Source organism: Bufo bufo, chromosome 6 (assembly GCF_905171765.1).
Source record: "Bufo bufo chromosome 6, aBufBuf1.1, whole genome shotgun sequence".
Taxonomy (NCBI): domain Eukaryota; kingdom Metazoa; phylum Chordata; class Amphibia; order Anura; family Bufonidae; genus Bufo; species Bufo bufo.
The window spans coordinates 305,528,262-305,543,931 of record NC_053394.1 but is presented as its reverse complement, the minus strand read 5'-3'; the positions used below and the strand labels follow the sequence as shown (position 1 = coordinate 305,543,931).

Sequence of the window (15,670 nt, the reverse complement as noted above, 5' to 3'; positions counted from 1 at the left end):
GGCCAGTTTATCTTTACACCAGTTTAGATAAATCTCCCCCATTATACTCAAACATGGTAAAGCTGCAGGAAACACTGTAAACTAAATAGATGTATTTCTTATAACATTTTGAGGGAAATACTGTATATGTACTGGAGACAAGTGCATCTAGATTGTAGAAATATATCTCATATATCCCAACACATTAAGTGCTCCAGTTCTCTAATATACTCTGTTATAAATTGGAGACTGAATGGCAACATAATGAAGACATCTATCAATTGTTCTTCTACTACTGGGAATAGTCAGAAATGAAGATCTACTTCTTTATTATACATAATGTCTGCCTTCATTATTTTCGGGTGGTAGAGCTTGGCTGATGCACAGAATTAGAATGGAATATATTACACTAAGGAAAGTTATCTGAAAATACTAGTAAAAGGGACGTTCAACCGGTGGGTTTCACAGCAGAATTTTGGCGAGGACAAATTCCACCTAAAACCGGTCTTTCTGTCTCCCACACATCTCAAAAGGGAAGCCGCGCTGAGGATCATAGCCGCCGCCGCCCCAAGAAGGGACATGTCCCTTCTGGGCACAGCCGCAGCTTTAAGCCACAACTCCACAATCCTCAGTGCTGCCTCTCATAGAAAAGCGCGCCAAAATTACGCTGTAAAACCCGCCATGTGAACAACCCCTAAAGTGATGAATTTTGAAGGGGAATATGTTGAATGGTTATATGACCATAAACTGCTATTATTCCCAGATGACACATTAAACAAGCCGCAGGCTGGAGACCACTATATAAGCATGTCTTGAATGTCTTTGCAAAGGTATACAAACCATAGGGGCAAACTATGGTTTGCTATGAGGTCGTTGGAGAGTAGGAGCCAAGCCCACGTAGGTCCCATGCTTTTTGCTGCTGGGTGGTGAGAACCTGTGCAGGACCTCTTAGAGGAGCTGTAGTGCTAACCAACAAGGGTTGGGGAACTGACCTAAGGGTTGTGGAAAGGAAACAAACACTAGATTCTTCTGTCCTTGGTGGTGAAACCCAGCACCATCATAGGTTGCCCATTTCACACGTTGCTTTGGGGCACCTCTCTTCTATGTATGCTGCTGCATTTGTGCACTTTCCTACAGAAGTGATGATAAAACAATAATCTGTATTTTATGCCATAATCCTGGAATATTTTTTAATACATTTCTTTAAGATGCTAATAAGGAACATCCAAAAAATAAATACATCTATATTATTAATTTAATGTTTTTGTAGATTGATAGAATTTCTTTGGAAAGTGCTACTGCTCTGCTGCATTAAAAACAGGGTATTTAGGGCAGAACATGCTGTATAAATTACATAACAATCCCTAATAGATGCTTTCACTGCAAGAGATGCCCAGGAATGTGATCAGAAAAGTATATTGGACATCTTTAGCACCATACATTAGGTATGGAAACCCTGTACAGACCTTAACCCCTGCTTTAGGTGTCATAGGTCTGGAATAAATCTCTGGAATTAAAATTTCCAACCCCTCCCCATATGGAAGTACCCTGTTCAATCAACCCCTCTCGCACCATAAAAGGAAAGATTTTAAATTGTGATATATATACTTCTATTCAGCATCTATTTTTATATATAATATGTATATATATATATTTATAGGTTTATTCGTAATACAATTAAAAAAAGGGTAGGTCGCTTTCAGCGAATGGAAAGAGCTAGTTTGTTACTGAGATGTGACTGTATAGGGTGTTCATTATCTTTATATAAACTCGACCTCTGTACAAAAAAAATGAAGAGTTTACAAAAACGAGAAGCTAAGCGCACAGTGTGAGAATAGACAGAAGCAAATTAAATTGTGTGCCTTGCTCTTCAGGTCTCTCTGTCCATAAAACACACTTTCTTAGACGGACAAATCACCAACACACACACACACACTTCACATATAGTGTTATCAATGTCTGTGCTTATATTACACAATGTTACACAGGAATGTCCTACAATTAAAACCCTACAACCCATACGGAACGCCTATAACAATCCCTTAGGTTGGTTTTGACTCCTTTCGACATCCTATTGACTATGAAATCTCCAGGAACGTCTCTACATTGTGCCCTGAAGTCCACCTTCTGCTCCTGCTCACGACTGGTCAGAGAATAGATATTGCTAAACAAATTTAACAGTGTTGGTGTCACCAGTCTTGGCATCTCACACTCTTGTGTGAGTGATCATGTAATACCACACACCTGGCGACACGGAGGCCACCACTTCCTTTCAGTCTGTGCTTGCAACGATTAACCAAGGCGTGGCACAGAACATGGACTTACCTTTCTTCTGGACTACTGTGAAATTGTGGGTGCAGTACAAACACCCAAAAATACAATCTGCTCTCTTGGGGGAGTGGGGAGGTTGGGGTCTTTGCTTATTGCTGGCAACGCAATACACAAAAAAAAAGATAATCCTGACAGCTCTAGACTTCCACAGAAACTACAGGAACAACATATAAATTAAGCATTGAAAAAAAAAACTGAAAAAAAAACAACAAAGCAACATACAATGCTCGGGACCCCGAGATACTGTCCGGTAAAGTCCTGGCTTCCGAAGATTCCTATCTACATCATTTGGAAAGATGAGCAGCTGCAGGTGTCGTAACAGTCACGCCCTGGGAGGTGAGAGGCACCGTGGAATGCGTCGACTGTTGTACATCACGTCTCACACATCTCTCCGCGTTTTCAGCCCTTTGCCGTGTCATGTTTTTCAAAGCTGATAAAACGCAGAGGAAGAAAAACTGGTGAGAAGACTCTCAGCAAGAAGAAATTGGCCGACTTAATAGTCCACACTTCAAGGAGCATGAAGGGGAATTTTAGATGAAAAGAGCACAGTTGAAAAAAAAACTTGCAAAGTAGATGATTTAGAAGGAAATAGAGGAGTTCCTTGAACCAAAGGAAGTCAGTACGGGGATAGAGGTTCGAGAAGGTGCATTTTTATCCGATCCAGGGTTATTCTCATTCATACTACCAGCCTCTTTAGATGATCTAGCTGCCTGGAAAGGAGAGTGAGAAGTAGACTGAGGAAATTAGGACATTTCAACCAATATGCACAAGAGACATCTGGATTCTGAAGTCAATGAATGGAAGGAAGTAAAAAAAAGAAAGGTGATTGGTGACAGTAGCATGAAAGGACAATAAGTGTATTGTCTTATTAAGACAATCCTCTTTCATATGCTCTCCTAGGACATATCAATATCATAAAACTAGGACGCCTACTGGGGACCATTGTCTATGAACCAGAGGAGAGACATGAATTACCACATGGTCAGCCATTACTTTGAATGGGTCACATGCAGTATAATAGATGTTGTGTATGATGGCCACCTCTTCCTAAAATAATGATAGCTGATCGCTGGTCATTACAGAAGCTGGACCTGCAGCGGTTGGCTGATTGCATGGCTGTATTTAATTTAATAACCAGTTGTCAAGATGAGACAGCCCCATTGAAAGGGATAAACCTATCAGTGGGGGTCTGACCTTTGGGAATCCCTATGATCCTGAGACCCTGAGTCCACTTCTAAGTTGTCCTTTCACAGCAGCACTTCTCGACACCCAGCTGGACCATTTATATACCAGTATGCAGTGCTGCAGTTCCTTGTACAGATCAGTGCAATACCAGCAGGGGGTCCCCTTTATTCTCAGAAATAATGGGGCCCCAAAGGTCTGACCCCAAGGATCTAATGCCATCACTTTATAATAATAAAAGTGGGTAAAATGCTCTGAATAGAAATAAAATGATGAAACAACACTGTGATGGTATAGGAGCCTATGGAAATCTATCAGAAATATTGTTGAAAGATATTTTGTAGTAGAAGAAATGGATTTGCAGAGGGAAATTCATATAATTAGCCTTTGGAGAAGAAAAAGTGCAGTGGGGCTATGGACAAAATGGTAAAAGACAGTCTAGCAGGGCACTGATGGAAAAGAGAGGGAATGAAGCTTGAAGAACACAGGCTGGTTTTTGGGACTGGAAGGGCACAGGTAAACCTATGGTAGGGCATGACAATGAAATACAAGGAAGTTTAGTCATGTTAATATTACATGAAAAAGTAAAATAAAACGAAATTATAAGAAATCAAGCATGGCCTCCCATAAGTAATGTGGCCATTTGAGTAGGTAAAGGCAAACAGGGGTCAGGAAACATAACTAAGGCTACGTTCACACTCGTGTTTTGGCTTTCCGTTTGTGAGATCCGTTCAGGGCTCTCACAAGCGGTCCAAAATGGATCTGTTTTGCCCCAATGCATTCTGAATGGATAAGGATCCGCTCAGAATGCATCAGTTTGCCTCCGTTCCATCTCCATTCCGCTCTGCAGCGTTTTGCTGTCCGCTTGATGAAACTGAGCCAAACGGATCAGTCCTGGCACACAGTGTAAGTCAATGGGGATGGATCTGACACAATCTGGCACAATAGAAAACAGATCTGTCTCCCATTGACTTTCAATGGAGTTCATGATGGATCCGTCTTGGCTATGTTACAGATAATACAAATGGATCCATTTTTGCAGGACCATGACGGATCTGCCCAAAATGCGAGTGTGAAAGTAGCCTAAATGGTAGACGGAATAACAGAAATAATACAAACACAACACAGGTAGTCACACAAGAAATAACCCGTATAAAGAAAATGTGAGACTTGGTAAGGTACACAGTGCAGGCAGCCATTGTGTGGCCTGAACCACTATGCCTTTAACTGGACGCATTAAAATAGTTTACATATCTATTTCATGAGGTTGTTGGTTCCTACAATTATAATAAAAAATATGAATGTATCATTTGTCTGTAAAAAGCAGACCCGATCTACTGACATATTTTTTCTGATAAAAACCTGTATCCTCCACGAACTAAAAATTCTGATTCTGTTCCTTTATTCTTTATCCTAGAAATGAATAATAAATTAACAACTGGGTGAATTCCATTTTCAATGGGGCAAGTCTCAAAAAAAGACATTGAACACATCCAATCAGTACTCACAGTGGCAGAGTATGTAGGGACACCCAGGTGTCAATTTTTTCATACACTTCAAGGGGGAGCACCAGGAATGGCACACTGCAACGTTCTAAGCATCAGTTATATCATAGGGAATACCAGCAATAGATTACTCTTATTTTCTTAAAGGGAACCCGTCACGTTGAACATAGTATCTGAGCTGCAGGGCAGGAGGAGCTGAGCAGATTGATATATAGTTTTTTGGAAACAATTCAGTATTGTCCTATCAGAGGCGGTCCTATCAGTGATTGACAGCCTGCCCTCTATGAGTGTGTATACACAGATAGCTGTCAATCACTGATAGGACCTCCTCCTTGACTTCAAAGCTCAGAATGAGCAGGAATTTAAATGAATAAAGTACACATTATACTGAATCTTTTCCCATAAAACTATATATCACTCTGCTCAGCTCCTCCTGCTCTATAATATGCTGCCTGCAAATTATTTAGCATTTTCATGGTGACAGGCTCCTTTTAATTTACACCCTTGGATAATGAATCCTGTAGTGAACAAGGCTAGGGCGACACGGGTCACATGACAGCAATTGCAGCCAGGATCGCAGAGTAGTGGTGATGCCACAGAAGTGAATGGGATTGCAACACGAGTAGCAAAAAATCCAACGCTGTTGAATTTTTTGCGATTCCATTCATTTCTGTGGCATCACCTCTACTCTGCAATCCTGGCTGCAACCAGTGTTGCCGCGTAGTCCTAGCCTAAGTGCTTAACCCCATAATGACCGCCCACCATGTTTTGATGGTAGGCGATGCAGGTCCTGAGTCTGCAGAAGCATCTTTTGACATCTCTGCTTTAAAGCTCCTGAGATCTAGCAGAAGCAGTTTGGGCCCCTAGCTCTTAGAGACTCTTAGTAGAAGCAATTTATAACCATGTCTTCTCTTGTGAAGTCTGAAGAGCACTAAGTAATGTACAGAGGAGGCAGCAATGCTAACTCTGCTGGATGGCTGCCTCCAAAGTGGCAGAGCTGCTAGGTCTTAGAAAATCCAGACAGGCTCTGCCAGAGACAAGGGGCTCCAAATGGAAAAATAAAGAAAGAAATAAAGTGTGAATAACCTCTTGGGGGACACATCAAATGCAAACATAAGTATAAAAAACATATATACAATTAAAATCCAAAGAAAGGGAATAAACAGTGCCAACCCGCAAAAAAAACGCTAACCTAAACAGTCACTGTAACCACCTTGTTCACCCAAATGACCAAAACATTTGATACTTTATTTTGGGGTCCATTTACAAATGTAAAAATAATGAGTATTTCCTACTTTTTGTACAGTTTATCTTGAATAAAAGGGGGGAAAAATTATAGGGAATTTAAAAAAAACCTACAGGAAAAAAGAATGGAGCAAAAAATATTTTGGTAGCCCAATAGATACATTTCATGTCATTAAACTACCAAGTGTGCAAAATTGCCAAAAAGTGTCTGGTCCAAAAGGGCCTAATAGTCAAGTAAGGTTATAGCTCTACAGCTCAGCCCTCAGGTAGGTGTTACCAAGGGGCAGACAGGGTGAGAGGATGCCAAAAACTCAACAGCTTTCTTTACATTACACAGATGGTGCTGATCTCAGGATGGCCCTGGTGACCAGGTTTAACACACAGACTGATGCAGGATTGGGATGAGACATGAGAGGGGAGCCAGTGTGTGCTAACCTTGTGCTCACATCTTCTCTAGAGATAAACTACCTGCTGGTGGCCCTGGATCCTCATGTATTCCATCCTTTGTTTGGAGTGTTTGTTGCTCTTGTCTCCACCGCTTTGCTGAATGCTCTTTAGCCGTGAACCTACTGGATTTACCATCTTCATCGGTGGAATTGACATACCCCCACTCTGAAAATAAAAAGGCAAAAATGTCAACACAGAGAAGCAGCCTCTCATAGTGTGAACCTAGAACGATCCAATGTCATTTGATGACATAAAAGAACCCTTTACAAAATGCTTCATGACCCATGAGTGCCCAATTCAAAAATTTACCATTTGTCTATGTTAAGTTCTATAACAACCTGAATAAAATGGCTGCACCATATCGCATGCAAAACATGTCCATGACTTTTTTGTTTTTGTTGCACTGCTCCGTGCGTGACACTTTGCCATCTCAGTCCGTGCTTCAAAAGCTATGTCAGGACACTGATAGTGCCAGCAGATGCAGGTGTGAACGCCACATTCATAGCACACTGACAAGATCAGGGAGGAACTCTACAGTTTCCTGTTACTTATCTACTTCCTACAGGACAAGCATGTCACAGAGAGATGTGATGTACTGAACAATGGGGTCACACCTGTGAAAGTCTTTCTCAGTGAGTGAACACTCGCCAAACTTATTCCCAGTGCACACATTCAGGAATGATGGTTAAGTGTAAAAATTAGAAGACAAATTCGTATTGTGCATGGTAGCCCATCGGGTCCAAATGTAACCAGCCATTGATGGAATGAGGCCTAAAATTAACCTATATCAAATTCTCTGGGCATCAACAAATTTATCGACTTTGTAGACCAGTGCAAAGCATATGGCAAATTTAAAATGAACACATGGGGGGCGGAAATCGAATTACATAGGCTTTACCTTGGAGTTTCCGCTTTTAAGGCAATGTGGTGCCACAGAGACAGACCAAGCAACTGCTATGGGACGACCCATGGTGAGTGAGTGGTGCGTCTTCTGTTTCCACAGTCCTGGTATATACATATAGCTGTCACTAGTGGAAGCCCAATGCATAGAGATTTTTACAGCTCCCATTAAGTTCAATAGTAGCTGTATATACCTACTATGTAGACACTAAGTCCCCTAAGACTTCATGCACATGGCCGTGTCCATATTTCAGTCTGGAAATAACGGATCTGCAAAATACGGATACCTTCCATGTGCATTCTGTATTTTTTATAACTCCAATCAATATAAAAGGCTACCTTCGACTTCACCCACAATAAGCACAAGAATAGAACATGTTCTATAATTTGCGGAATGGCCACACAGATCCGTAAAAGCCACCGATGTGTGTATGGCCCCATAGAAATGAATCGGTAAGCCTGCAAGCCGCAAAGAATGCAGATAGAAAATGGATGAAAAATATGGTCGTGTGCATGAAGCATTTACTAGCAGCCTCAGAAATGTTATACTAAAAAGGGCACAGAGTTTTCAAAAAAGTGTGATAGGTCACAGAGACATATCAAAACTTTTTATTGGTGGGGATTTGAGTGTTGAGACCCACACCGAACCCCAGAACGAGGAGGTGGCCACTTGCTTCACCCCAGAAAGGGGGGAAATTCTAGCCCATGACCAAAGCCCACTAAGCCACATCCCCCACTCCAAGTAATGGTGCCCAGCAAAAGAAAAAAAAAGTCTGGAATACCCAAAGTGCTGCTTTCATCCTCACAGATTGACATGTCAGCCTGCTCTAGTGACTGACTGGAGTGAGAGAAAGCCTCAGTCAGTCACTTTGTGGCTGCAGCGTGGACCCACAGCAAAGGAAGGCACCCCTGCGTCCGTCCAGGACCTACTCCGGATGGAGGACAGGGTGCCAGGAAACTGGACTGTCTGGCCTAAAGCCGGACGTCTGGCCACCCTAACGAGGAGAGAGAAATGCTCTCATATCTCGCAGCAGAAGACAAGCTCAATAGAATGTCCATGGGCCCATCTCAATTCCACCCTCTGCAGTGAGTGAGACAGTGTGCTATGTGAGCGCTTCTCTCTCCTTGTTCTAGTGATTGGTGTGGGGTATCAGCAGTCTAACACCCCACTGATAAAAACTTTTGATATGTCTCTATGACATATCAAAAGTTTTTGGAAAACACAGTGACCCTTTAACTCTATAACTGTATGAAGGGAAGCAGGCAATTTGGAGCAGGGTGTGTGGAGCATCAACTTCCCCCTCCTTAGGCTATGTTACAAAATAATGGTAAACATTAAATCTGATTACAAAGTCGTACATTTTTGAGACATGTATGCTAAATGGAACTCGGATTTCTGAGTACTCCCTGTTAGATTGAGTACTCAGATTTAGATTAGATTAGATTTTAGTTCTATCATATACTACTAGCCACCTTCTCAAAGAAGTCCACCCCTCTAGGAGATCATTTTTAAAAGGCAATTGTGGTTGGTCGTCTCAAAGAGCTTTCACTGTAATGCATATCAGTCTGCTTCATAAAGAGAGAGTGTTGTCCTGAGGATGCAATATAAGAAAGTCATCCATTTAAAGGAGTTTTCCCATCAATTAAAATAATGGTGAGCATTACTTCAGATTTTTTCTAACTATATCAATTTTATAACTGCTCCAGTGTCATTTTTTTGCTTTTCTCACCCCATACCCGGTTCTCTCGTCAAACTTCTATAAGAGTTCAAAGAACAGCCGAGTGCAGTTGCTCCGCTGAACTCCCACAGAAGTGAATAGAGAGATCCGTGTATTCGTGGCCACCACTCCATACACTGCAGCTGCCAAACGAGGCCCATTCTTGAGGCAGATGCTGGTCCCAGAGGTGGGACCACATATATTGTACTTTTATGTCATATCCTGCGGATGGGAATACACCTTTATAAAAAACGAACAATATTCTTGCATGTTTACATTGGAAATACCCTATTCATTGCATATTAATATTTTCCATGCAGTAAACTTTTAAAGAAAAAACAACATTCTTATCTACTGTCTAAACAAGTAAATGTGGTCATATACTGTACATTAGATATATGTTGACTGAACCCAAAACTGCCAACAATTTAATATCCATGAAGGTGTTCTAACCTTCCCCTAACTACAGATGTTTGTGGAAAGAAGATTGTGTGATGTCAGACTTTAAAATGCATAACCCTTTGTTCACCCAGAAGATAAGTGACTTCCAGAGGTGTCTGGCAGAGGTTTATTTCCCTATGCCTCTGTCCAACAGCTATATAGTAAGTGTATGGGGAGCTTAAAGTTATATATTGCAGTTTATGGAAAAAGGACAAACATGCTATAAATTACATTATGCACATCATTATAAAAAGACAGGCACAAATCTGTTTGTGTAGTTGAAAATGTCAGGGCAGACTGTTAAGAAAATGAAGAAGCTAAAGCAACACCTTTGAGAGCTGAGGCTTTGGTAGTAAAGGTGGCTTCGTTTTATGAGGGAAGGGGCTGTCCATTCCTTCCAGAGATTTTACGTTAGTGGCTCCCCCGTTCAGGTGACTAGATAAACTCTCTTGTTCTTGCTTTGAGTCCATCTCAGCATGGAGGTGATGCTCCTGTGGGACATCTATGGTAGATGAACAGACACCAATTGCATTAATTGTTAGCTCAAGTTCTCGAATGCTCTCCTCCAGACTATCCAGTCGTTTGTAGGTGTTTTTGCAAATGTCCATGCTCTTCCAATCCTCTTGATTGCCAGTCACATTGTCCTCATCAACATGGGAAGGACTGCTTTCATTGGTAGCAGTGAACATTTTTCCAACATCAATAACTCTAAGTCTGGAATTTCCATCTGGCTGAATATGAGACACTTCCATGTTCTGTTGAGAAACATCTGGGATCTTGACTGTTTGAGCCTTTGGTGCTTTTGCTTGTAAATGCCTGGGCTTTGGCACAGGAAATTTTGGCTCTGGTATGTTAAAATGCATGTCACATCTGCCCATTTCTATCTGCATATCATAGTCATTAGGTGAAGATCTCTGCTCTGTACTATCTCTGACATCTCCCATTTGGTTTATCTGTTCTCCGTGTTCTTTCAACCCAAATTTGCTGGCCCTCACATCCTTTGGATCTTGTGCTTCATCAAATACCACCGGAACAGGATTGTTTTTTGGTTGGGCACTTGCATTATCTGTGGATATTTCTACAGAACTGCCACTTATTAACTCTTCACAGAAGTGTTCCTCTTCTAACAAAGTATTCTTCTCCTCTGTAGACAATGAGACTATTCTATTATTTCTGATCATAAAGCCTACAATACCATGGTTTGTGTTTTTGCTGGACTCTTCTTCATTTGTAAGATTGGTCTGAGAGATGACATTGTGTTTAACACAGTTATCCTGAACTTTCACATATCCTTCTGCAGACTTATCTAGGTCTTCAACAACAGAGTTGTCTTTAGATACAGCCAAGAACGACCAATCTGTCACTTTTTCCACCAAGACATCACTTGTAACAAGATTTTCAGAATTGCCATAATTAACTTTATAGGTAAACTTAGAATTTTCATCAGGAGGGGATGGTGGATTGGAAGTCCACTCTGTCAAAATAATCTGCGGAAGGGAGAATTTCCTATTGGCCACAGACGGGTAACATAATTCCTATAGGAAAGACAGAGAAATGTAGATTATGAATACATAATTAAATACTCATCAAGAAATAAACATAGCAGCTGACATGTCCTGTTGATAACATGGCAGCGGTCCCCAACCAGTGGCTCATGGGGGCCATATGTGGTTTGTGACCCCCAGTTGTGTGGCTATCAATAGGAGAATGGAGTTATGCCTACATGCACTGGCTACTATATAGAGCCACTATTCAGATATATCCTTAGCCCCAACCACGACCAATTTAGGTGGTATAATACCTACTTTCTAAACCACAGTATCAATAACACAGATAACAACTAATAGCCTGAAGTTTCCCGAGGTTGCCAATGTGATAGTACCAAAGTTCAACACTTTAACATTCATATGCAAATATTTGCAAATTCAGGTTTTCTTGTTTCTCTGTTTGCCATGCCTATCCACCATCTCTTAGTTAAATATGGTTCCCAAACATCACTGAAAGTTGACTGTGTCTAAGAGGATTCTAAGAAGATACTAAAGGTTGTAGACTGATCAAGGATAAATCAGTTTCAGCTATAGAACACCTAAAGAACAGGCTAGGGAAAGTTTAGGAACATTGTAGATCTATCAAAGGATGCTTCTGCAATAGGATATCAAAACTCTATAGGCCAAGCCATGCCAATTTTGTAAAATTACAGGCATTCCATAGGATGATTTACTTCAAGCTTGTATGTTTAGGAACAAGCATGTATCAAGAACAGGGTTTATTTGTTACTTGTTGGTAATATAAAATTACTCAAATTATGTCTATAATACAGACTGATTTGCAGACAAAAAAAATTATATTTTGCTATTTAAAATGATCATTATTTGAAGGACTTCCAGTTCAGACACTTACCTGGATATATGGAGACAGTGACTCTCTGGACTCTACTGATGGAACCTCTAAGCTGTCATCTTTGGGAAAATAATTTCCAGCCTAGCAGGACATGATGAGAACATTCAGCACTCATCAGCTTGGGTCTCATCATTCTTATTAGGTGCATAAAAGAAGACTGCCTATTGCTTGACAGAACCGACGAAGTGGAAAGGACAGGGAGATAAATGTAGCTTCACAAAGCAAGATAGAAGAAGGAAGATCTTTCTGTAGTCAGAAGAAATGAAGAGCCAGTAAAAACCTTGTGGCAGATCCTTGTATTGTCTCAAGACTTACAGAAAGCTGTAGAGTTTTGATGTCCACCGTTGAACAAGTAGACAAGGAGAAGAAACAAGATGTATGCCAAAGAAGAATAAGGTCCAATGGGGAATGGAGGAAAAGTCAGGAAAGCTGCATAAGGAGTTGCATAAGAGTCTGTCATGTTCTTCGTTAGTTTACAAAGATCAAGCAAGTGGTAGAGGATTGATTGCAAAAGAAATGACTGAAGAAGGGAACATGGCAGTAGAGGAATCACTCTGGATGTATGCAATGCTAAATACTATGTATCCTTTTCACGAAGTACAATGTTGTATTAACCATCGCTTATCTACATACTTACAATACTTACAACACCTTTACCCTCATGGTATATTTTGCAATACTCAGCTTTCCAAAAACTTGGAGAACATAAAAATGAGTATAAAGTGCTATGGCTATAGCACAATGAAGTATAAAGATCCCACACGTTCATTTACAGTGCTAGGGTATATAGTGGAGGACAAAGGCCTAGAAAGGTGAATAACTCAGAATACTGAAATTGATTAATACAAGGGCATAAAGCCCCATTAGTGACACAACCACTCTTTGATAGGTCATAAGTAACCTTTATTTATTTATATCATGGCACAAGCACAGTAAAGTGCTCTTGGTATCTCTTTGATACTATAATGATCATTTATAGCACAGGGACATCAGTCTGAATGGGTCAACAACTGAAAATAAAAATAAAGAGTGTCTCCCCATGCAATATATTACAGTATATATATATATTCTAATTCAATCTACATCAAAGTAGTCTCAAACAATTGGAGCCTTGGAGGTAATAACTGGAAGAAGGGCATTGGTGTGTTACACTTTTTGGCATATCATGTATGAGGGGACTCTCTGGCACACACTGTCTATGGAGGAACATAGCAGGTCTTTCTAAGAGGGCAGCTGACAGGCCCTTTTTATGGGTGCAGGATGCTTTTCATTGCTATGGGTAGATACATTTGACACTTTAATGTTGCGGGGAGAGATGTGCTGCTGGAGAGAGGCGTCAAAGATGTCCATGCAGCATGCTCTGTATGGTGTAAGACGTCTTCATGAGAGCCAGATCACGTGGACTGGGAAAGCAAATAGCTACAATGAGAGAATATGTTGACCACGTGTCATTGGATTCAGTTTTTGTTGAGTCTTTGACTGAACCTGATCAATGCTATATTGCTTTATATTGTCTGCAGTGTGACCATGTCTTTATACATGGGCCCATATTTGCTATGGGAACTTTGCTATGCAGCCCGATCTGCCAGTGTAACAGTAGACCATGGTTCTCCAGCATTAACGCATTAACAATACAGTGACACTTGCATACACTGTCCAATGGTTTAACACTATGGGGGAATTTATCAAAACTGGTGCTAAGGAAAATGGCTTGATTGCTCACGGCAACCAATTGGATTGACCCTTTTATTTTCTAAAGAGTTCTGAAAACTGAAACATGGAATCTGACTGGTTGCAATGGGCAGCTGAGCCAGTTTTCTTTAGCACCAATTTTGATAAATTTCCCCTTTTCTCTTAAAAATGAAAGAAATATATATAGCAGAGCAGATACTGATTTAACTTTGCAATGATTTGTTCATGCCTGATGTTATCAGATATGCAAGCTGCCATGAGGAGCTATAGACATGCAGTTAACACGTGATTCCCCGTGCCTGCTCTGGAGAGGTGCAGATGAGTGCCAGGCTGCTCGACTTGCATTAGTAGGCTAATTTGGCACTGTCAGTGGTGTGAGTGCAAGAGGGAGTGAGGCATTAGTTGGTTAAAAGACACAAAGAGAAGATAAAGTGAAGGATTAGACGGTGAGAAGTGCACAGCACACCGGGCCAAGGTGCCCAGAACACAGGCTGTTACCTTCCATCCTTCATGTTCTATGGTGGCCTCATTGGACCACAGTTGTGATGGACGTGGCACCGAATGGGATGCCGTTGAGTGCTCAGAATGGAACTGAGGGACAAAGAGGGACCCAGAACTTCTTTGAAACACCTGGGAAGTCAAAATACAATAGGATGGGAGAAAGAAACCAAATACCAAACCTGTGTGCTCAATCACACACATCACAGTGCAAACAACACATAAGGGCTCTTCTCTTACTGAATAAAGGTTCATAAAATCTGTTGTACCATAAATGAAGTTGTTAATTTTCAGAGCAGCACTTATAAGAAATACCGACCACTTATTTGCATTATATGAGATGCAATATCTAAGTGTAGAATACAGAAAAAAGTCTAAAATGACTCATTCACAATGCAACTGTTATTACTCCACATGGGCAGGCTTTCCTTGAATACAATGCAAGTGGTCAATCCAAACTGATAAAGTAATGTTAGAAGAGAAATAAAATAATCACGAAGGAGAAAGCACAAAGTTTTCAATACAGCACTTCATACATATATTTATCTATTGTATTATACACAATGCTGATATACACTATGACCAAAAGGAAAATTAGCAGGAAAATATAATAAGATTATATAGAATGTATTGTACTGATGTCATTGATTAACAGTAAATCACTAGTCCCTAATTATTCATTAAAACACAGTTAATGTTATAAAAAAAAAAACTCAGGTCATTAAAATCCTCACTGTCCCCATTTTTTACTTCTGGTACAGTTGCATATTTTATTCACAATAGATCACGTGAGACATTTTACCATTTCATGAAAAAAATTTACTCATTTAGAACCAGAAGGCAGCGGAAAAAAAAAGCTGGGGCAGGGCCATGTCTACCACTGTGTAGCATCCCCTCTTCACTGAACAACAGTCTATAAACATCTGGGAAGTGAGGAGACCAATTGCTGGAGTTTTGGGAAATGAATGTTGTCCCATTCTTGTCTTGTCTTGTTTTATGTGCAAAATGTTTTGCGGTTTACCATTGTCTTGCTGGAATATGCAAGGACTTCCCTGAAAGAGACCTTGTCTGGATGGAGCATATGTTGTTCTAAAACCTCTATATACTGTTCAGGAAAGATAGTGGTGTAAAATGTCTACATCACTAATGCAAGCCCCATACCATCAGAGATGCATGCTTCGAAATGTGCGCTGATAACAAGCTGGATGGTCCCTCACCTCTTGAGTCTGCAGACCACCGTCGGCGACAGTCAATATGGGATGTGCCTTGTCCCTTGCACACATGGATTTCTCCAGATTCTCTGAATCTTTTGATATTATGTACTGTAGATGG

The 15,670-nt window shown here is 40.7% G+C and overlaps 1 protein-coding gene across 1 annotated transcript in view; it reads right to left on the bottom strand.

The window, feature by feature from the left end:
* Positions 1-796: 796 nt before the first annotated feature.
* The window catches only part of SRCIN1 (SRC kinase signaling inhibitor 1), a 211,176-nt gene continuing 196,302 nt past the window's right edge, over positions 797-15,670 (bottom strand). Inside the window, exons 17-21 of the mRNA XM_040437242.1 lie at positions 14,339-14,470; positions 12,149-12,229; positions 10,078-11,283; positions 6,711-6,854; positions 797-2,740 (exon numbers count right to left, since the gene is read on the bottom strand). Of these exons, the coding sequence (XP_040293176.1) occupies positions 2,735-2,740; positions 6,711-6,854; positions 10,078-11,283; positions 12,149-12,229; positions 14,339-14,470 (1,569 nt within the window). The 3' untranslated portion in view covers positions 797-2,734. The remainder of the gene's footprint in view (positions 2,741-6,710; positions 6,855-10,077; positions 11,284-12,148; positions 12,230-14,338; positions 14,471-15,670) is intronic.